The sequence below is a fragment of the Helianthus annuus genome, chromosome 10 (genome assembly GCF_002127325.2).
Source record: "Helianthus annuus cultivar XRQ/B chromosome 10, HanXRQr2.0-SUNRISE, whole genome shotgun sequence".
Classification (NCBI taxonomy): domain Eukaryota; kingdom Viridiplantae; phylum Streptophyta; class Magnoliopsida; order Asterales; family Asteraceae; genus Helianthus; species Helianthus annuus.
The window spans coordinates 56,343,159-56,365,432 of NC_035442.2; the positions used below are offsets into that span (position 1 = coordinate 56,343,159).

Here is a 22,274-nt window from a genome sequence, read left to right on the forward strand (position 1 = left end):
CCGCACCTTTTTATCTTGTATTTCTTCTCCGGCTTATAGTTCTTCGCCGGCTTCTTTCTTTTCCGGCTTCTTTCTTCTCCGGCTTCTTTCCTCTCCGGTTTCTTTCTTCTCCAGCGGTGGGTTTTGAGGGTAGATGTAAGGTCTGAGAGAAAAAGAGAGAAAGGGTTGTATGTGACTTTTGAAATGAGTTGGGGAGTATTTGTTATAGGTAACCGCGCGCCTCTTTCCTTCCATATCATGCATGTCTAATCAATCTGAAAATGTAATAATATCATAGTTAATTTTACCTATATGCCCTTGAAGTACCTTTGTTGACTTTATCACTCTATTTAATTTAATTCAAAAAGGCTTCAAATTTTATGAGCCATTGGATGATCTTGATCAATGGTTATAGATTGGGTTTCCTAGGTTTTCTTAGTACAAATAAGTTTTCTATACATCCTTCCCCTATATAATGTAAGTATACATCCTTCCTCTCTCTCTCTCTATATATATATATATATATATATATATATATATATATATATATATATATATATATATATATATATATATATATAGTATGGCTCGATCATTGCGGTGTAAAGTTGTAACAATATTTTAGACAATCGTGTAAAGTCGTAAAAGTAATTTAGAAATTAACATTGTTATACATAGATAAAAAAAATAGTATAATAATGTGTGACGTTATGGTCTAAAGTCGTAAAAGCAATTCAAATAAGATGAGACGTCAAGTTATTAAGTAGAAAAAGTTAGCGGATCAAAGTTGTCAATTACCAAAAGTTAGAAGTGAATGTGTAACTTACTTAGTTTGAAAGTGTGAAGTGAAAAAATTAAAAGTATAAGAGGTTAGAAAGTAAAAGTATTAGAATTAAAATTATAACATATGAAAATTGAAAAAATATAAATGTTCATGGGCTAAATATGTATTTTTTGTAATTGTTGATGACTTATAACACAAAAGGACTAAATATGTATTTTTTTAAATGTTGAGGACTTAAAACACACCGACTTTATGTTTTAAGATGTTATAGAATTCACCCATTTGAGGGGTTCTAAATAGGTATGGTATCATATGAAATTCACCCAACTATTCAAATATATTCACCCACATCAAAACCAGACGTATTAATATATTATATTTTAAAATAATGTAATAAATAGTAAGTTAAACTTTCTAAAAACTTGATATGATCAAAGATACATAACTATTAAAAATATAGTTAAATATTTAATTTTATTAATAAGGTTTACTGTATACCTGACGGGTAGAGTATGGAACCAGATACAAAACACGATTTTTAAAAATCGTATGAGAGTCAATATACCTATGAAATACCCATTTCATTGCCATCTATTGTACACCACAAGGGTTTATTTGTCTTTCCATAATAATTGAAGGACATAAACAAATGTTACAAAAATGTCACATGACAACCAAAACCGATAAACCCTCGTTGAGAGCTTCTCTAATGGCTACCCCATGCTCATGCTGCATATCCATCACATCTCCCCAATAATGACGACAATCAGACCAACACAACCAACAAAAACCATTTGATTCACAAGGTAAATCCTCATCTCTGTAACCTCTGCATCTACTTATACACAGACATCTATTTTCCCTTTCTGTTGAACCTCACATTCATCAATATCTTGTCAAAATTACTCAAAACCATTCATGTATCATATCAAGAATCTTAAAACTTCAAATTTTATTAGATGGGTTGTTGTTGATTTGAGTAAAAAACCAATTTTCTCATCTGGGTCACAACCTGGGGTCCAAAACCCTAGGGTTTATAGCACAAAAGCTGCTTGTAAATCCAACAATGGCCCAAAATCGGATGATGAAAATGTCGGTTTATCGTATCGTGTAGACTGTCGAGAAGCCGAAGATGCTTTGTTAGATTACTTGCATTCCACTAGAAGTTTACAGTTCATAGATGCCGAAAACATTAGTCGAAATTCACCTAGGTTTCTTGAAAAGCTGCTAGAAAGGGTCGGAAAAGGGGAAAATATCGGGCAATCTGTTAGTCGGTTCTTGCGTTACCATCCGATTAACGAATTCGAGCCCTTTTTCGAGAGCATGGGTTTGGAACCATGTGAGTTTTCGACGCTTTTGCCGCGTAAGTTGATGTTTTTAAGCGATGACAGTGTGTTGTTGGAGAGGTATCGTATGTTGTGTCAATACGGTTTTGCCCCTAACAAGATAGGAAAGATTTATAAGGAAGTTGGAGAAGCGTTTCGATCGAATGATGGATTTTTGCTGTCACGGCTTCATGATCTTCAAGTTTTAGGTCTAGATCAATCTACGGTTGTTAAACTTGTGGGTTTGTGTCCTTCGGTTCTAATCGAAGGTGAAAATAGTGACGTTGTTAAGGCTGTATTGGAGTTAAAGACTATCAGGATCGCCAACGATTGGTTTGTTGAGCATTTATCAGACGAAGAATCGTACAATTGGAAGCATATGCTTGAAGTTTTGTGGTTCTTAAAAGAATTCGGCTTTAAAAACGAGCGTTTAGGAAGATTAACGCATAAACATCCCACCATTTTATTGCAAGATTCGGGAATTACAACAATTTCGGTCATAATCTTCCTACTTAAATTTGGAGCTTCGAAGAACAATATTTTGTCCTTATTTTCTCAGTTTCCGGATACGAAGATCCGGGATTTTGTTTCGAACTTAAGGCGTTCGTACAAATTTCTAACGGGAATTGAAATGTATGTTGACGACATTGGAAAGCTTTTTTGTTCGTACCCACATATACTTGGCTCGTGCACGTTAAAGGGTGTGAAAACGTCTTTAAATTGCTTAAATGTCGGAAAACAACGACTTTGTGAAATAATCATGAATAACCCAGAAGTGTTACAGAATTTAGCTATCGGATCAAAGATTACACCACTTCCGTCATCAAGACGATGTACAATAGAGAGAACAAAGTTCCTATTAGATATGGGATTCGTTGAAAATTCAACCGAGATGGAACGAGCCCTTAAACGGTGTCGTGGGAAAGCGAAAGAACTTCACGAACGATTCAATTGTTTGGTCAACATTGGGTTTGACCCAAAAGAGGTGATGGAAATGGTTAAATCATCACCTCAAATTGTTAACCAGTCGAAAGTGGTACTTGAAATAAAGGTTGACTTTTTGGTCAACGTGTTAGGGTATCCGTTGTCTGCTATAACCGGATACCCGTCTTCGTTATCTTACGCTATGGAAAAGGTGAAACTTCGGTGTCTGTTTCATAAGTGGCTAAAAGAACAAGGAGCGACTAATGATATAGCTCTTAGCACCATTCTTGCGTGTTCGGAAAAACAATTTATTAAAGAGAAAGTTAAGCGTCATCCTAAAGGCGTTGAGGTTTACGAGATGTTGAAAAGACAAATTTACTGATTGTATAATGTGACAGTGGTTTTATTCTATGATGAAAATTGGGTATGCATTTTTTTACAGCTTCCTTTTATCAGGAAGATGTTCATGGTGTAAACAGTTTATCCTTACTTCACTAATTACGGAAACAAACCGCAAGTAAGTACTTCCGTTCAAGTTATTACTCTGTTTTAGTATTTGATTTGTTATGAATATATGTCAAAAGTTTTAAATGGTCCTATTTAATCAAGAGTGATTATAATTTATATCTTGGTTTTAAAAGTGTGCCTTGGAGCAAGGCACCTTTGACGAAGAGTCTTGCGCTTTAGACTTCTACAGGTGCTGGGTTGGGCGTACATGAGGCGTGCCTCTTGTATATAGGTAGATTTTGTGCATGAGGAGGTTGATCATCTAACTTTTTAGGTTGTAAATATAGATTATTTGTATATCAAATCGTATATAGAGATTATTTATATATCTAAATTTTGGATATGTGACGATGAAAGCCTATTATATATACAATAAATATTATATAGTTATTTTGCGCCTCGTGTACTTGATGTGTGCACCTTTGCCTCGCGACTAGGCTCCCAGGACCCAGTTGCTTTGGTGTGCCTTGTGCTTTTATAAAACCAAGATCGATTGACATGTATGCATAGTAATCAAAAGTGTACGAGCCTGTTTTGGTAACCTGGGTGGAGACTTCTCCACGAGGTCCCGAATCATCTTATTATAATTAATTTAACTGCGAAGTTCTCTTCTCATCTATATTCATTATTGTTTATCACAATCCAAATTTCCCACTTTTTTGTATACGTTCCATTAAAATCAAGTTTATGCACTTTTCTACGGATACTTTATTAGGGTCTTCCTTAAAGTGAGTGCAATTTGCATAAGATATGTTTGGTCTTAAATAGTATAGATGCGGTTTGAAAACAATATTGTAAAGAGTAGATTCTTGTAAGATGTTAAAAATCCAATATTGCAACCCCAGTTGGTTTTTAAAAGCATGAGGCGCCCTGAAGTGATAGGGTTTCTAGAGATTAGACTTGAGGCAAAAACGCGCACATCATATATACGCGAGTTTATACAAATTCAAATCAAATTGAGTCCATTATTGCAATAAAAGTTGTTTTAAATACTTGTATTTTTTTAGGCTTAAAATTTTGAAAATAGATGTACAACTTCCAACATCATTTAGTACAATTTAAACTATAGTATTGTGCTGCCTATACAAATTCAAAGCAAACTAAGCCCGTTATTGCTACACAAGTTTTTAATTGTTGAATTTTTTATGCTTTCTGTTGCTTAAAGTTTTGAAAACTGATGTATAACATCAAACAAAGTTAGTAAGACCATGTGTAGTGGTAATGCCCCTACCCTTGCGTTTTGAGTTATGCGACAGCCCAGTCAGCAATAGGACATTATGGAGCGTTTTCTAAAATGGGTGTAGTGGGGATGTGAGCATTGTAGTGTAATATAATTAAATAAAAAAAAACCATAAAAAATGTTATTGGACAAATGGAGCATGGAAATAGGTGATTGGCCAAAAGAATTGAAGCAGGGGCGTTGAAAATAAAACGTCAAAACCAATCTTTGTCAAAAAAACGCCCAAGGGGGCCATATATGTGGGCATTGTTGGGCATGCATTAGGCAAGAAAACGCCTGAAACGGCCCCACTACAGATGGTCTAAATGTTAAACTATAGTATTATACAGCAAGTTATAAGGTAGGCTCGACCACCTAAGTGCAATGAAGTCCACTAAACTAGTCCGTTGGCGCCCTCTTTCCCCTTTTATTCTACCGCCGTGTTGTTCCTTTTCTTTTAACTCCGATGTGGGATACCTTCAAATTCTACCATTTCTTTCCAAACATCACAGAAAACTATTTATTAATCAAATTATTTGATTTCTGTTTTAACAATTGGACATATTAACTGCTTCTGAAGACGGGTGTAATCCACAACAAAAGGTGACTTAAAACTCGACTTTCTTTAGATTAACTATTCGGTTAACTCTTTATCTGTTAGTAAATAGGCTCTAAAACAAACATGTAGGATACACTTTCTTTATTGGTCCATCAAAACATATAATCAATTTTCTATGAGGGTTGATGAGTTTAGTCAACAAATAAGATTACAGGTAAAGGTCCTGATTTATCTCTGTAACTTTTTACAGTCGGTAACTTTTATGATTTATCTCTGTCACTAGTGTTCAAAACGTGTAGAAAAAAGCTGTGTTTATGCATTTTTTTCGTGTATCTGTGTTTAAACTATGTTTTAGTATCTGAGTTGTTATGAATATCTGAAAGTTTGAGATGGCCTTATTTAATCAAGCATTATTATAATCTATATCTTGGTTTTAAAAGTGTGCCTTGGCGCAAGGCACCTCCAATGCGGGGTCTTGCGCTTTAGACTTCTACGGGCGTACTTGAGGCACGCCTCATGTACATAGGTAGATTTTGTGCATCCGGATGTTGATCATATAACTTTTTAGGTTGAACATATAGACTATTTGTATATCAAATCGTATATGGAGATTAGTTTTATCTAATTTTGAATATGTGATGATGAAAACCTATCATGTATATATAAAATATTATCTAATTATATTACACCTCACGTACTTGATGAGCCTCGTGAACTTGGTGTGTGCGCCGTTGCCTCACAACTCGGCTTCTGGGACCTTTTTGCCTTAGATATGTGCTTCATGTGCCTAGGCGTTATTCCAGGCAAGGCCATTAATTACGCTTCTAGTTCCTAGGCTCTCGTTCAGCTATCCAGACGTACTAAATACCGATTTATGCTGTATTTTTATCTAATGCAAATTTATTGATTTTCTCCACAATACCGATCGAAGCAAATTGAAATGCGATCCAATTTAGAACTTTACAAGTTTTGGAATTACATTTGAATCTTTACTAATTCGAAAACTTTTGGTACTAATCAGATGTTATTAAATGTCATATAATGAGTTAACGCTAACCCGCGCGTTGCGGCGGGATGTTGATTAAATCCAAGTTTGATTTTAAACCCAAATCAACTTGTGCATTGCCGCGATGAAACTCGATTGGTATATCAAGCTATATTACGATACTGAAACATGCTATATTAAGCAAAAGAGAAACTACATACTTTAATCCTTATACATATATAATGCGTCTAAGAATGATATGTAAATAAATCCTCTTGTTAGGCATCCCCATTGGTTAGAAAAATAAATATTTTATAAATGAGGTTTTCTTTTTCGAATGGTATTTATTAAAGGAGGTTAATTTTTTTAACAACGAATTTCTTTAATCCTTAATGTCTGTGATACTTAAACTCAAGACCTCCTACTTCCAAACCTATGTCTTTAAGATCGTGGGGTATGATGGGGCGTGGGTTGGGGGCATGGTGTGACACGTGAACTATGGGACACCCAAGACCAAAAACCAATTTCAAAGGGGTATGGTGGGGCAGGGGTGTGGGTTGGGTGGCGTGGAAAAAAAAGCCAATTTCAAAGAGCTACTGCTCTTGGCCAATGATGTTCCGCCATGTCATGTGGTAGCCCCGCCCCACGCCGGGCCTTAAACTCCCGCCCAAGGGGCCACGCTCAAACCCAAGCCCACCCGGGGGGGGGTGACTTGGGCGTTTCTCTCCAACCCACGCCCCAACCCCCGCCCCATACCCCATAGTCTAAAGGTTATGTTTTTGCCAATAAACCACCACCCTATTGGCTATTGGTATTAAAGGAGGTTAATTGGCATGAAATGCCGAAATATTGTCTTGAAATATTTGTTCAAGCCTATTTGCAGCCTTTTGTTATTGGATCGCAGTAATCCCCTAAAGCAGTTTAAACTTTAAACAGTAACATTTATCATACATAATCTTTGTATTTTAGTTGATTTAAATAGAAACGTCAAGGATAAAAGAAAAATGTAATATTCATTTTACATTCAAAAAACAATGGTGATAAATCTATAATGAACATGGTGTATAGCTATCGACCCATAGTTGCTGCATGGTATCTGTTGAGAGAATCTAAAAGTAACGAAGGGAGATGTTTCTAATTTTCTACTACGTATTTTCTTATTTATCTGAAATTTAACATTGGTGAGAAGTTAAAGGGGTTTTATGTATAAGTGAAATTTTTCTCCTCTTCAATTCTATTTCTTCTATAACTGCATCTGGCCGTAAAACCATCTTAACGATCCCTTTCCTCCGTCCCGTGGATACTGTTGCATCCGCTCAGCCATCCGGTTTCTTCATAACCGCCACCCTTTCACTTTCTCTTTATCTCGTTGCCATCGCCACCACATCACCACCACTGAACCGCCACCACCGCCGCCCATCTTTTTGACAACATATCTCTAGTTTCATATTTATCTCTAAATAAACTCGTCATCCATCATCCTTGACGCAATTTTGAAAGAATTCAGACTGGTGATAACTCTGCCGGAGGAGACATGGTGATATATAGTGTGTGAAACGGTGGCAAACGTTGGTGGAACATACCGGTTTCATCATCGACGGTGTTTTATTGTTCGTTGACCGATCGTGACTTTACTTCCCGGTTTTTTAGCATGTTGGTATATCCGATGGTTTTCATGTTGTTAATTCATTAGTAATTTTGATTTTTTTTTACTTGATCACGGTTTATTAGTTTATCTCCATCTCCATTTTTTAATCAAAAGAATTGTATGTATCAAAGTAAATAGAGAATCGAATAATTGTAAAACAACAAACAACGGGATTTATCACCATCGTAAGAGCAAACGGGGATAACAATTGTTTTTCTACTGACAATTTTTGAATCACAATAACGAAAACATATAACGATCGCAGTGGAACATACCAGAAGTAACACTGTAGATGGAACAATTGAAGCAGATGGGCACAAAGTAGAAATGAACGGGTGCGTCGAAGATCGTAAACACAGAAATATAAGGGGAGAAGGGATCGGAGATGGAGAAAATAACATGACGTCAAGAAATCGGCGTGGACGGTTACGGACAAAAGGTTGTGGTAACGTCGGTGGAAAAAAGTTTATATAAATATTTTGAATATGAAATAATCGGTGCCTTCCGACCCAAAGAACCGATGCAATTGTAACTATAAAAAGTATATATATTTTCAATGAAACGCAGAAATGGTGCCTTCCGACGAAGCGATGTGTTGGTTCCTTAAACGCAACTTAAGTTGCTTTTTGTATTATATGATAATATATTTTGTTTATTTTATTTGAAGAATAGTATTATTCTAATACCTAATATATTTTTTACTTTTTTCATTTAAATGCGTTTTTTATCTGCCCATGCTTTTTTTGCGCCTTGCGCCTAGGCCCGCCTAGACCCCGGGCAAAGCCTATGTATGTTGAGTGTGCCTAGCGCCTTTGATAACTATGACACCTTAGTGGTTTTTAAAACCAAGATGAGCTTTTAAAAGCTTAATCGACCAGGCATGGTTAAATTCAACTTTTTTAAATTTTTTAGATTTTTTTATATTTAGGTAGAGTTAAGATTCTGTAAATCATGCTAATGTAAAAACGATGTAAACAGATCTGGGTCATCTAAATTTTTAATCAATGGAAGTTCGATAAAAAGAATAAAACTGACGTAAAAAAAGAATAAAATTGAATATAAAAACCAATAATTTATATAAAATTGTTAAAAGAAATGAAAGAAAGAAATACACAAATATTAGAATCAAATTCTTTGCAACAAAAGGCTACGAGAGAAAGCTGCAATATCAAAAGAAAGGGGGAATGGATCTGCCTGCTGGCCGCCCAATCCGGCCATCTGAAATCCGGGCCACACAGACCCAGCCCACCAATAGTGATAGGAAAAATTGAAGTGAAAATGATCTTTCACTAACTTTATTAAAAATAGTTGTGATTATAAAAGTGTTATATAGATAACTATGTTTAGGATCTTGTTTTATTATGTGAGTGCTTCACAATGAAACAAACTCGCGTCCAATACGGAGTAAAGAGCTAAAATTAATGAGATATCGATGCTTGGACTTCTGTGGCTGGCACAAGGAGAGGTCCGAAAACTAGGAGATATATGGATGGAACTTGTCCCACGTTGATGTGGTGATAAAATTTGGAGTGGTTTATAAGGTGGACCTCTTTTTATATATTGTTTTCTTCGCATTCGTGGTATTGATGACTTCTTTTTTCTTTTTTCTTTGGCTTGGTGTATTGGTATGCTGTTTGTTTTGGAGCCGACTCTATCCCTAGGGATAGAGGCAAGCTCTGTCTACATCCCACCCTCTCCAGACCCTACAAGTAGCTTTGCTATTTGTGTTGTTGTTTCTTCGCATTCTAACTCGCCCTTGCCCTTGCAGTTGCACGCGCAGAGGTGAGTTTTTGTGGCAAATAGTCTAGTTTTAAAAACCAATATATTTTATACACCTCCTTTTAGACTTAATATATGCATCTTATAAATATCCAACATAATTCTTCATTTTCTTTTTGTTATTTGGACTCTAGCATGTGTATGCATTTCCATGTTCTTTTCAGTTAGGCAAGAAAACGAAACATGAAAACGGTGTTATTTGCGTACCATCATATGCATGTGGATGTTGTCCATGCTTTTTTTGTTTGTAATTAATGAAAACGGTGTTATTGCCTTTGACACATTGGCTCCCTAATGTCAGAATATATCCAATTCCAGACCAGAGTCCAACGGGTCATCCACAACAATTGCTCAGCTTCAGGGGACGGGGTTTTGTCTTTGGTAGATTAGGGTTTGCAATTCAGAAAGGGGTGGCAGCGCAGCTTGTTGCCCGTGTACCTTCTGTTTTGATGTAACTTGGCAAGTATAAATAAAAATGTTATATTTAAGCTATTAATGATTTTGTGTGTCTTAACCCATTTTTTGTATGCATGTGAATGATGCCCATGCTTTTTTTGTTTGTATTAAATATTTTTTGTGTCTTGTCCCAATTTTTTGCACTTTCTACATTAAATCATTGTTTTGGAAAAACAAAACATGATCTTATGACAGATCACATTTTTAGGTAGGAGTGGCCTTTAAAAAGGCCCAAACAAAGGATTCAATCACACACACAAACACCTTAATCCCCATGGAAGCGATGCTAAGCAAACACATAATCATGCTACCATTCATGGCACAAGGTCACCTCATACCCTTCTTAGAATTAGCCCACAAGATCCTTGATCACAACCCAAATTTCACCATCACCATCGCTAACACCCCTCTTAACATCAACTACCTCCGTTCTGCCATCGCCAACCGCCCCTCTCGTATCCATCTTAAATCCCTCTCCTTCAACAGCTCGGACCACGGCCTCCCTCCCAACTCGGAAAACACTGACGGACTATCATTGTCTCAAATTGTAACACTCTTACACGCCTCCACGGCCCTTGAAGCCCCATTTCGTCGGTTCATATCTGACGTGGTATCTAGTGAAGGAAGTCCGCGGGTATGCATAATTTCGGATGTGTTCATGGGATGGGCTAATGGCGTAGCGAAATCTTTTGGCATTTTTCATTACACATTTACCACATGTGGCGCGTATGGTACCGCCGCATATTGTTCCATATGGTTGAATTTTCCTCATCGGAACCTAGTCGATGGTGGAAGCCCCGAAGAGTTTGTAGTTCCGGGCTTCCCGGAATCTTGTCGCTTTACCGTCATGGAGCTTAATCAATATGTTCGGGCTTCTGACGGTAAAGACGAGGGGTCAAGATTCTACCAAACGCAAATCTCATTTTCTCTTGAATCTAACGGGTGGTTATGTAACACGGTTGAAGAGGTAGAAACATTGGGGTTGGAAGTCTTGAGAAATTATGTAAAACTCCCTGTTTGGTGTATTGGCCCACTTATCCCATCTAAAATGTTAAAAAAGAACTTGGATTCGGATACGAGTTCGGGTATTAGTGGTCAAAGATCCGGAAAACAACCCGGTATCCAACTCAAAAAATGCATGGAATGGTTAGACTCACACCCTACAGGATCGGTGCTTTATATTTCATTTGGGTCTCAGAACACGATAACCGAGACCCAAATGATGGAATTAGCAAAAGGGTTAGAAGAGAGTGAGAAACCTTTTATTTGGGTAATTAGGCCACCAATCGGGTTCGACCTAAAAGGTGATTTTCGACCCGAATGGTTGCCTTCGGGTTTCGAGGATAGAATTGTGAAACAAGGATTGGTTGTGTATGAGTGGGCACCTCAACTAGAGATACTATGCCATCGGTCAACCGGTGCTTTTCTAACCCATTGTGGATGGAACTCTGTGACGGAGAGCTTAAGCCAAGGGGTGCCATTAATTGGTTGGCCGTTGGCGGGAGAGCAAGCGTATAATGCGAAGATGTTAGTGGAGGAGATGGGTGTTTGTGTTGTGTTAACGAGATGGGTGGATAGTAGGATCACGAAAGAGGAGGTGAGTAAGGTGATCAATGTAGTGTTGGATAAAAGTGAAGGTGGAAAAGGTGAAGATATGAGAAAAAAAGCAATCCAACTAGGGGGATTGATAAGAGGAAGTTTTGAGATTGATACGGGATCTTCTTACATTGCGATGAATGATTTCTTGACTAATGTGCTTTCTGGATTTAAATCAGTTATCATATAAAATGATTCAAATAAAAAAAGTTTGAAACCAATAAAACTAAATGTGAACATTTTGTAACCATTGCTTTCACTTACAAAAAGGCACCTCTAATAGATTATAGTTAGGTTATGTTGGTTTTCATGTTTATGGGTTTGGCCCGAGTGCAATTTGGCTTTATCTCTTTTTACAATGGCTTGGCTTAATCTTTTAGAACGGAGGGTATGAGTGTCGGTCTTGGCCCGGCGAGGCCCTGCGCCGCACCCCCACACCGCCCCTCTGAGGATCGTCCCGGCTTCTCCGTCGCCTGGAAGACGTGAACGACGGGCCACCATTTTCTCCCTCTCTCTCTTCTTTCTCTCTCCTCTCTCTCTCCTCTCTCTTTAAAAAATCAAATCAGTTATATTTTTTAATTGTTTTTATAAATAGTGTGAGGCCCCATACTTCACCCTCTTAGTCCATCCCCTTTAGACCCATCCTCACTCTCGATGACGTGGCGGGTGACGTGACGGCCCATCCCCTTGAGGATGAGCCTAACCATACCCTCCAGTCTTATCAAGCAAAGTTTGAATTAAAGTATTAATAATTAGGTTTTTCTAAGAATGGCTTGGCTTGATCTTTTATCAAGCAAAGTTTGAATTAAAGTATTAGATAAGAGATCATGTACAAGAAAAAATTCTTATACGAAGTGTAGGAGACAAGCACAACCATTGATCTCATCAATGGCTCAAAACTAAGCGAAAACATTTTCGTAAATATAAGGTTAAAACAATTGAAAAACAAATAGTCTGGTCCTTTCTCACTTGAACTCTCCCCCCCCCCCCTAATTTTTAAACGGCTATAATTTTTTATACCGTAATATTTTTTTTAAAAGTTACATCCCATTAACGAGCATTTAATTCTCTTTAAATCGAGCAGCCTATTGCTATAGTTTTCTTAAAAAAAATTAAATGACTTTGAATACTCATTACGTGATTACGTGACCCAGCACATGACTACGTGATTTCGAATACCGATTATGTGATTTCATTATAGAATGTGAAACCACACTAAGTGATTAGGTAATTATGTAACAGTAGTTGACTATGTATTATTAAGTGACTAAGTGATTTTGAATACCCATTTCGTGATTACGTGATTTCATTACAGTATTTTATGTGAAACACACTGAGTGATTACATTATAAGCAAAATTGTAATAATATTAGTTATAACAAATCATATTGAATGTGTAATCAAGTAATGGATTTATATTGAAAGTGTAATCATGTAATGATTTATGTTGAATGTATAATCACGTAATGGATATTCAAATCACATAGTAATGTGCTGCGTATCAAAATCACGTAATCACGTAATGGACTAATGGGTATTCAAAATCATCTAATTTTTTTAAAGAAAACTATACCAATAAGTTGCTCGAATTAAAGAGAATGAAATGTTCACTAAAACGGTGCAAATTTTTTTTTAAATATTAACGTATGAAAAATTTATAGCCGTTTGAAAATCAAAGGGGGAAGTTGTTTTCTTGATAAATAACTAAATTACCCTTGCTTCTAATTAAACTTGTCATCCTCTGGTTGTCGCCTATATTTCGTATGAATTTCTTGCCTTATATGAGATCCTTTCTCTAAAGTATTAATACGGTTTTTACTCTTTTTACTATATTTTTACTATATTTAAAATTGATTATGTATTCTAAGGAATATCTATAAAAGATAAAGTGGTTAAAGAATAAAAGACAAAAGGATTTGTAATTTACTTAGTTGCAAATTTAGGTAAACAATTTACAATGATAATGTTGTGGCTCTAAATAAGAATCAAGAATACCGAAGCAAACACATTGACATCAAATTTCATTTTTAGACCATCCGTAGTGGGGCATTATGTGGGCATTATGCTCAAAAAAAACGCCTCCCACTCCCATTACATAGGGCATTATGGGGCATTATGCTCAAAAAAAAATTGCTTTGGCGTGATATATAAAACGCCCAAAGGGGATTGTGGGAGGGTTGACTGACCAATGAGATTTTTTAGAGGTTTTTTCTTTATTTTATTTAATGCCCCAATAATGCCCCATCCCCATTACACCCCATTTTAGAAAACGCCCAATAATGCCCCTTTGCTGACTGGACCGCCACATGGCGTAAAATACCCTAGGGTGGGGGCATTATATTCCCCTTCCACTACACATGGTCTAATAGAAGCTTGGTTGAAAGTAGGCAAGTTGAACTGAAATCTGGCTACACACATGACACAAGAGTAGGTTGTGGATATTGTCACAAAAGCTTTAGGCTACGAGTAGTTCATTTATCTTCATTCGATATTAGATCGCATTTGTAATTAGTCATTGTAGAGGGTAGTTTGTGTAAATATGAATTTTGTATACACCCATCTCTTGTAACCTTAATCCCACACAATCAATACAACACGACAAGGTATTTTAGCTTGGTATTAGAGCTAATCGCTCCCACCTACCTCCGCCTTGAGAATAAATGTTTATAGTAACCCATATTTACAACACAAATTTTTCGCCTATTTTCCTTTTACCAACATCCCCGCTCCCACAAATGTTTATGGGCAAAACATTCATTAGTCCATTGATGAATGTCGAAAGGTCGGTCAAAAGATATGTTTTAAAGTGTCCTATTCACCTTTAATAGTAAGGGCAAGTAGGGTGTTACACAAAGATGATTTAGGGTTAGATAGTTAAAAACCCATCCTGACCCATGTTAAAATTTAGATGAGTATTTTAAAACTCATCCTAACCCATCTTGACTAAATCTCCAGCCCATTCTGACTTATTTCCTTTTTTAAAAGAGGCTCAAAATAACCCAAAATATCATGGTTGGGTTTTTGTTACCACCCCTGGTAGGGGATGTGATGGTGATGAGAAGAAGGAGGTGTAGGTTGAGTTTATCTAGCATTGTGATCATAGTTTCCTCTAGCATGGGGAATTCTTTGCGTTGAGGCTTGTTAAGCGAGAATGAAAGCACCAATTGTAACATGCCGATCTCAGATAGTTAGACTCCAAGTAAATAGAGAAGAACCGAGGATATTTTTTGGGGCAATTTGCTGATGATTTTAATTATTGTTATACGTACTTAAATAACATAGGATAATTGGGAAATCGCAAAAAGAAAAAAAAAAGAAATAGAACATGAAACTAGAGGTGCACAAAATAATGGAGACTCGGCGTAGCTAACCAGGAACCGGTTCAGGATCCTACCGCATAGGAGGAAGAACCGGTCCATACCCTTTTATACTCGGTTTCAAATATATTTTTTTTAAATGGGTCCTATCCGATTCCTACCTGGCCTATTTTTACTTGGTAGAAACCAGTTCCAATGGTAAAAACATTTGAAACTAATTTTGACCGATAAAAATAGTATTTTAACTGTTTTTCTTTATCTTTTTTACCGTTGGAACCGGTTCTTGGTCATCCTAAATCATTATAAATAGGGAGGATAATGGTACAATTTTGAAATTTGTCCTGAAATGGCGAAATTGGACAACCCACATGGACGTAAATGGCCCTTAACTCCTTAAAGAAGTAACACATAAAGTGGAAGTTAAACATTAACACTACTTTTGTCTGGCGGATCCAAATGACTCTCCTTTTTTTCGTTTTTTTCACCGGGCAAAGTTCGTTCGTATTTTTTTATAGTTGATTTGGCCACGACTTTCAAGAACTTCTCACAATATTTGCACTGAGCCATCTCGGTATTTGTCCGACATTAGACACAAGTCGTAGTGCTTCCAACATTTTCGTTACTTGCCATCATTGGAGTCTTGGAGATATAAAAAAAGTTGAGCGGTTTTTTGTTTTAGAGATTGTTTGAGAGTTAGAGAAGTTGTGTGGTTAAAACAAAACATTATAGGCCTATTATATATACTTCTAATTTTTAACATTCTTAGGCTTTATTTGTTGTACATTGTGTTTTTATGTTTGTAAGGTGGTTTTTTTGAAACTGTGAGGCGGTTTCCTTTTTACACGTGGTTGGTAAGTGAGATATGTGTATTCCCACTCTGTTTTACCGGATTGCAAACCCCCCTCTCTCTCAATTGTTTGGCCTCTCACCTCTCTTTCTCTCACTAAAATGCTTGGCAACTGTACATCGCTGCCCGATCCGTACGGCACAGATATGTTGTTATCAATGATACAAAGGGGAATGTGTGGTGTTAGAGAGAGAAACGGGGTAGTGGGTATTGCACCACCGTTGCCGGAGGTTCCGGCTTCAAGTCGATGTATGAATAACTTACGAGCTGGGAGATGGTGGTGTTATCATATGGCAGCAACGTTTGCGAGTTCAAGGGCGTTTACGGTGAGGCTTTTTGCGGCTAATCTCAAAGGTTTATCAAGAACCCTAACTTTCTTTAAAGTTTTCTTCGATGCATATATTGTTTGTATGTTTATGCTTCTCTTATAGTGAGTTACTTTTTAAGTGATCTAGGTTTTGTGCGAAATTTTATTTCTTTCGGAAGATGTAATTGTCAAGTGATTAACTGATGTTTTCTTGATTATTCATAAACTCATCCGTTAATTTTCTTTGTAAAAATGCTTCCATAATATTATGAATTTAAAATATTATTGGTTTTGTCTCTGTTCGCTTTTTTTTAATTTCATATATAAGGGATGTTATTGGGGAAAATAGTTAAGGTGTTCTCTGATAGTCTGCTGAATTGTTGATGTTATTCATGTCTACCAATATGAACAATATACGTATGGTTATAAATTAACGAAAACCCCTGGGAAAACTAGCAGTATACTTCACAAAACCCAGCCAAACCCCCCCTCTAGCAGGAAAAGCACACCAATGTTCGATGAAAAGTTTCAATGAATTTGCGCATTATTTTTTTCAGAAACTTGTGATTTTGGTTGTTAATAACTGAATGAAGCATGATTATTACATTAGTTAATATCAAATTTATATTAACATAGTCTTTTAAGTGTTTATGATAGCTTAAATGATGTCAGGTGGGTGAATCGACTTACTTCCGTAGTGCCCACAAGGTGTTTGATAGAATGTTTGAATAAATTAGTTTGTGTTTTCCAATGTGAATAATTGAATGAAGCATGGTTTATTCATTAGTTAACGATTAATTTAAATCGGCATAGTATTCCAAGTGTTGTGAAATGCTTAAAAGATGTTTGGAAAATTGAGCTTGGTGATGTATTTGTGTATTTGAAGGCTAGCAGAGATAGATGTCGAAATGATCGGGGTTGGTGTTACCGCTGAGGCTCAGAGCATCTTTAATGGTTTGTCGAAAATGCGTCTATGTCTTCGTTTGATAAATCTCACAGATGGGAGTGACTCTGGTATTACTCGCACTCTCGCCTTTATCGTTCATCGAGCTGAGCTAATTTCGTTATTTTTTTTTATAGATGGAATGGAGCACAATAGTTACCCTGTTGTAAGTCTTATTTATATTTGCACTATTGTGTGTATTGATTCATGGACCTTTTTCTCTCTTTTAGTCTTACATCGTTAACTTTTTTTGTAGGGTGTTGATGTCGTTTATACAACCTCATTCAAGATGCTTTTTATTTTTTGAGGTAAACCTTAAAACCAAAATTCTTGGCGTTTTCTTGAAATTCACCTTTTGAATTCTTGATATCCATGAAGGTTGACATGTGGATATATGAAGTTCCATTCTTTTTTTTATCTTTCTAGAGATTGTATTCAAAAGGATCTGATTAGTCAACAAGACCAACAAGACCTGCACAACCTATGATAGTAAATTATTATGTTAATGTAAGTAGCTTTTTCTTATGTTATTATTGTTTGGATTTAAGAGTATTTACGTATCCCTCTATTCAGTTTATGACAGGATGTTCAAGTTTGGATGATTCTTTGACGCGATGAATTTTGTTGAATCAATCAAATTTGGTGGTGTGGACTAATCTGGATGTGTTTGAAACTGATTATAGGTTATAATGATTTGTAATTTTGCTTTGATCTCAACAATACGCTCTTAGAGCAACTTTTCTGTATATATAATAAGATTATTTTGACAATGAATGCTCATGAAGATGAATGATTATTATGACTAATGACTACACTTTATATACACATCCACTCTCAGCTTTTTTGTGCAGAAAGTAGCAAAAACTTGGTTCACACTAATATCGTTTAAACTTTAAAGAGACTAAAACTGCAAATTTTGCGCCGAAAAAGGTGGAGGTGCAGGCGCGGGTGAAAACTTATTCTCTACCAACAACAATTATGTGTTCTTGATTTTAGTTTGGTATGATGATGCAAGATGGTCGCAACAACGAAGCCCAGTGAGTGGAACCGGCCGCAACGCGCCGGGTACTATTTCTAGTTTATACTAATTTATAGGGTTAGAATGGTAAATAACCTGTTCTAAACGGCTATATTACCGTTAGGAACGAGTTTCTAATGGTAAGTTTTTAAAATTCAACTCCTACTCGATTTGTACCCGGTTCGGAGTATACTCGTACCCTGTTATACCCAAACCCGTTTCACTGGATTTTATTCTAAATTACTATACCTGGTTCTGATTTCTACCCCGTTCTTTCGAATATCATTATACCCGATTAGGCCTTACCTGGTTCCTACCACATCCGAATGGAATTATGGATATACGGGCTGTAATATGTTTGTGTTGAAATTAATTGGATCGGTTGTGGGTCGTCCGTCAATCAGCACTACAGCTTGGGTTGATGATTGGGCTAAATGTACCTGGGCCGTATCACTTAAGTACATCAAATTTCGAATCAAGACAAACTTTATTTTTTATTTTTTTTTTTACGATAAGATTCTTTGATTATAGAACAGAACCCAAAGATTACACTGCAAAAGAAAGACAAACTTTATCTATCTTTTCATCCAATCCAATGTAACTGAAGATATAATAATATTACACCAACTAGAGGTGTGCAATAACCGAATCGTTAACTAAAATCGAACCGAAAACCAACAAAACCGAATCGAAATTAACCGAAACCGAATTAACCGACAGTCGGTTAATGGATAATTTTTTTTACCATCGGTTAACCGAAATTAACCGAACCGAACCGAATCATTTATTTTTTATATATTTCTAGCTTTTATACCTCTATTTCATGTATTACATGTTTATACTTTCATTTCATATAATAATACCTCTATTTCATTTATTTATGCTTTCATTTAATTTATTTTTACCTTCATTTCATTTATTTATACATGTATTTTATGTATTTAAACATCTATTCAAGCATTTATACCTCCATTTCATTTATTTATACATCCATTTCATGTATTTATACTTCTGTTTCATGTATTTATACCCTCATTACATGTATTTCTAAGAAAAAAATTAGCCCTTGTTTGAATTGGTTATTAACTTAACCGAACTGAAAACCGACAAAGTAACCGAATTAACCAAACTAATTAACCGATGACTTCGGTTACGGTTACAGATAATGCTAATAATCGAACCGACCCGAACCGTGCACACCCCTAACACCAACTTCAGTTGGGCAAAATTTTAATCTTCTACCATTAAATACTTTTTGAAAATAATTTTATAAATATTACTGGTCCGGTACTCCAGTCTGCTTTTAACGTTACCTTTTTTTTTTAAGTTAAATGCCATTTTAGTGCCTGTAGTTTGTGTCATTTTATCAGTTTAGTCCAAAGGTTTCATTTTTCTTCTGTGGATACAAAAAGGTTTCATCGTTGTCATTTTAGTCCACTGGGTTAACTTCATTCATTTTTTATGTTAACGAGAAGGGCAATTCGGTCATTTTATATGGTCGAATTGCCCTTCTAGTTAACAGAAGTACATATAAAATGACCGAATTGCCCTTCTCGTTAACAAAAAAATGGATGAATTCAACAAGTGGACTAAAATGACAACGGTGAAACTTTTTTGGACCCACAGACGAAAAATGAAACCTTTGAACTAAATCGGCAAAATGACCCAAACCACAGAGACTAAAAGGGCATTTAACTCGAAAATAATTCTATAAATATTACTGGTCTAGTACTCCAGTCTGCTTTTAACGTTACCTTTTTTTCAACATTTTAAAAACCGGACCGGGCTGGCCGGTTGGACCGGTCCGGCCGGGAGCTGGAAGCACCACCGGGCCGGTTCACCCCTTTAACCCATTTCTGCAATGAGCCGGAGGTCGGGCCGGGAGCCGGCGGTCGGGCCGGGAGCCGGCGGTCGGGCCGGCGGGTCATCACGTAATGTAGGGCCGGCCAGGGCCAAAATCCTAAGGTACTCGCAAACATCAACAGAATACCTTGACCCTTCCATGTTATTGTCGAAAGAGATGAAGAGTAGTGAAGAAGAGAAGAGTGAATTTCAAATGTCTGAAATATGCTTGGAAGTTGCTGGCTTCGGTGTTTGTAGCAGTTGCAGCGGCAGTCAGGAAGAAGAAACAATATTCTAACCTAATATTGTGTCTTGAAGTGGGCCTTTTAAAAACATGAATAGCCCAATAACTAGTTTTAAGTTTTAACGTGGCTTTTTCATTTGACTATTTATGTTAAAGAAAAAAGTGAAAAATCATCAAACTACATGTATGTATAAGAAAATATTTTATTATTATGGAGGTAAGATCAAATAAAAAGTTTATTTTGCCTAGGTAGGATGAGAAGGAATCTTAACCATTCATTTTTCAAATCAATGGCTAAGATGAAAGTGTAGGAGAAAGGAGGAGTGCAAGGGTATCTTGGGAAAATCCTATTTATTGACTTTCTCTCTCCACATGCAAGGCACATGCATATTTCACCCCCATTTTTTAAACGTTCATAACTTTTTTATACGACCTTATTTTTTCATAAAAATTTCACCATAAAATCGAGCGTCTCTTTATCTTTAATTTGAGTACCATATTGCTATATAAAATATGAAGACTAAAAAAACCCACTAAAATGTGTTGTATTTCTATGTTGTATAACATTTTTTGTGCTGGATTTTTGTACTATATTTTTGTACTAAATTTTTTGTGCTTGATTTTTTTTTCTTAATTTTTTGTACTGGATTTTTTTGTACTACATTTTTTTGCTAAATTTTTTTGTGCTATATTTTTTGTACTAGATTTTTTGTGCTATATTTTTTGTACTACATTTTTTGTACTATATTTTTTGTACTACATTTTTTTACTATATTTTTTGTACTAGATTTTTTGTGCTATATTTTTTTGTACTAGATTTTTTGTGTTAGATTTTTTTGTACTAGATTTTTTTTGTATTTTTAAAAAACAAAAGGGGTGCCACATGTCATTTTCACTCCTATTTATAAGGACCAAAATGCCCTTGATTCCTACTTTTTAGGAGTGCCACATGTCATCATCACAATCCTTCTTAGGCTACTTAGGCAAAATCCACTTTTTAATGGATCCTTCCCCTATTATTATGTTTCCTTTAATTTATCTATTGTTTATTGATTGTTTTACTAACTTAGTATAAAATATTTTAATTTTGTATTTGATATTTTTATTTATTTTACTATATAATAAAATGAATACTGTTTACATTATTTATTTTTTCTATATTTTTTTTTCTATATTTTATATATGTATTTTTATATAATTTATGACGTAATCCGGTCGAACCGGTTGAACCGGTCCGACCTTTGACCCCTTAAGGCGATCGGGTCGACCTCCGGTCCGGTTCTGAAAACATTGTTTTTTTTTTCTAAAACCACTTTTTGCCAAGTTGAACGGCCGAAATTTTACAAAGAGCCAACCACGAATTCACTAATGATAGGTTTAGACAGCTTCTCACTTTCTCCACTTCAAACCAAACCATTGCACCCCTGCAATTAGGAACAACTCAAAACTTTTTTTTTTTGGAGGCTATGGGACATCTAAAATTGAGGCCTTTTCCAAAAAAAGTACTTTACTAAAGAACCAACTAATGTTGAAGAATCGTCTGATGAGTTGTGGTTAGGGGTGAAATGCCACTCGAACCTAGAGCTAGCTGGTTCTCCCTGAAATGCGTTGAGGCGCAACAGTTGACTGGACATTTACGGGTAAAGTACTGTTTCGGTGCGGGCCGTGAGAGCGGTACCAAATCGAGGCAAACTCTTAATACTAGATATGACCTCAAAATAACAGGGGCCAAGGTCGGCTAGTGAGACGATGGGGGATAAGCTTCATCGTCGAGAGGGAACAGCTCGGATCACCAGCTAAGGCCCCTAAGTGACCGCTCAGTGATAAAGGAGGTAGGAGTGTAGAGACAACCACGAGGTTTGCCTAAAAGTAGCCACCCTTGAAAGAGTGCTTAATAACTCATTGATCGAGCGCTCTTGCGCCGAAGATGAACGGGGCTAAGTGATCTGAATAAGCTGTGGGATGTAAAAATACATCGGTAGTGATAAAGGAGGT

General features: G+C 36.2%; 3 protein-coding genes across 8 annotated transcripts; all 3 read left to right on the forward strand.

The window, feature by feature from the left end:
• Nucleotides 1-1,436: 1,436 nt before the first annotated feature.
• Nucleotides 1,437-3,583, forward strand: LOC110885565 (transcription termination factor MTEF18, mitochondrial). Its single transcript, XM_022133265.2, has one exon. The coding sequence runs from the start codon at nt 1,682-1,684 to the stop codon at nt 3,392-3,394; it is 1,713 nt and encodes a 570-aa protein (XP_021988957.1). The 5' UTR covers nt 1,437-1,681; the 3' UTR covers nt 3,395-3,583.
• Nucleotides 3,584-10,424: 6,841 nt separating this feature from the next.
• On the forward strand, nt 10,425-12,030 carry LOC110885566 (UDP-glycosyltransferase 92A1). Its single transcript, XM_022133266.2, has one exon. It carries the CDS (start codon nt 10,440-10,442, stop codon nt 11,949-11,951), a length of 1,512 nt encoding a protein of 503 aa, XP_021988958.1. The 5' UTR covers nt 10,425-10,439; the 3' UTR covers nt 11,952-12,030.
• Nucleotides 12,031-15,938: 3,908 nt separating this feature from the next.
• LOC110885567 lies at nt 15,939-17,994 on the forward strand. Of its 6 annotated transcripts, none has more exons than XR_004869547.1 (6): nt 15,939-16,251; nt 17,127-17,246; nt 17,313-17,341; nt 17,432-17,483; nt 17,602-17,682; nt 17,749-17,994. XR_004869547.1 is itself a non-coding variant. In XM_035978639.1 (6 exons), exons 1-4 carry the CDS (start codon nt 16,027-16,029, stop codon nt 17,480-17,482), a joined length of 453 nt encoding a protein of 150 aa, XP_035834532.1. In that variant the 5' UTR covers nt 15,940-16,026; the 3' UTR covers nt 17,483; nt 17,554-17,682; nt 17,749-17,994. The 6 variants fall into 6 exon arrangements, 2 of the variants coding, with proteins under 2 accessions (XP_035834532.1, XP_035834531.1); XM_035978639.1 differs by having other exon boundaries at nt 15,940-16,279; nt 17,554-17,682; XM_035978638.1 differs by having other exon boundaries at nt 15,941-16,279.
• The last annotated feature ends 4,280 nt before the right edge of the window (nt 17,995-22,274 follow it).

Bases quoted from the DNA above. Each gene is read 5' to 3' on its own strand.
- LOC110885567 (XM_035978639.1), top strand. From the start codon at position 16,027: ATGCTTGGCAACTGTACATCGCTGCCCGATCCGTACGGCACAGATATG. The intron at 16,280-17,126 runs GTTTATCAAGAA...GAAGGCTAGCAG, and splicing joins TTTTGCGGCTAATCTCAAAG to AGATAGATGTCGAAATGATC. The intron at 17,342-17,431 runs GTAAGTCTTATT...CTTTTTTTGTAG, and splicing joins AGCACAATAGTTACCCTGTT to GGTGTTGATGTCGTTTATAC.
- LOC110885565 (XM_022133265.2), top strand. From the start codon at position 1,682: ATGTATCATATCAAGAATCTTAAAACTTCAAATTTTATTAGATGGGTT.
- LOC110885566 (XM_022133266.2), top strand. From the start codon at position 10,440: ATGGAAGCGATGCTAAGCAAACACATAATCATGCTACCATTCATGGCA.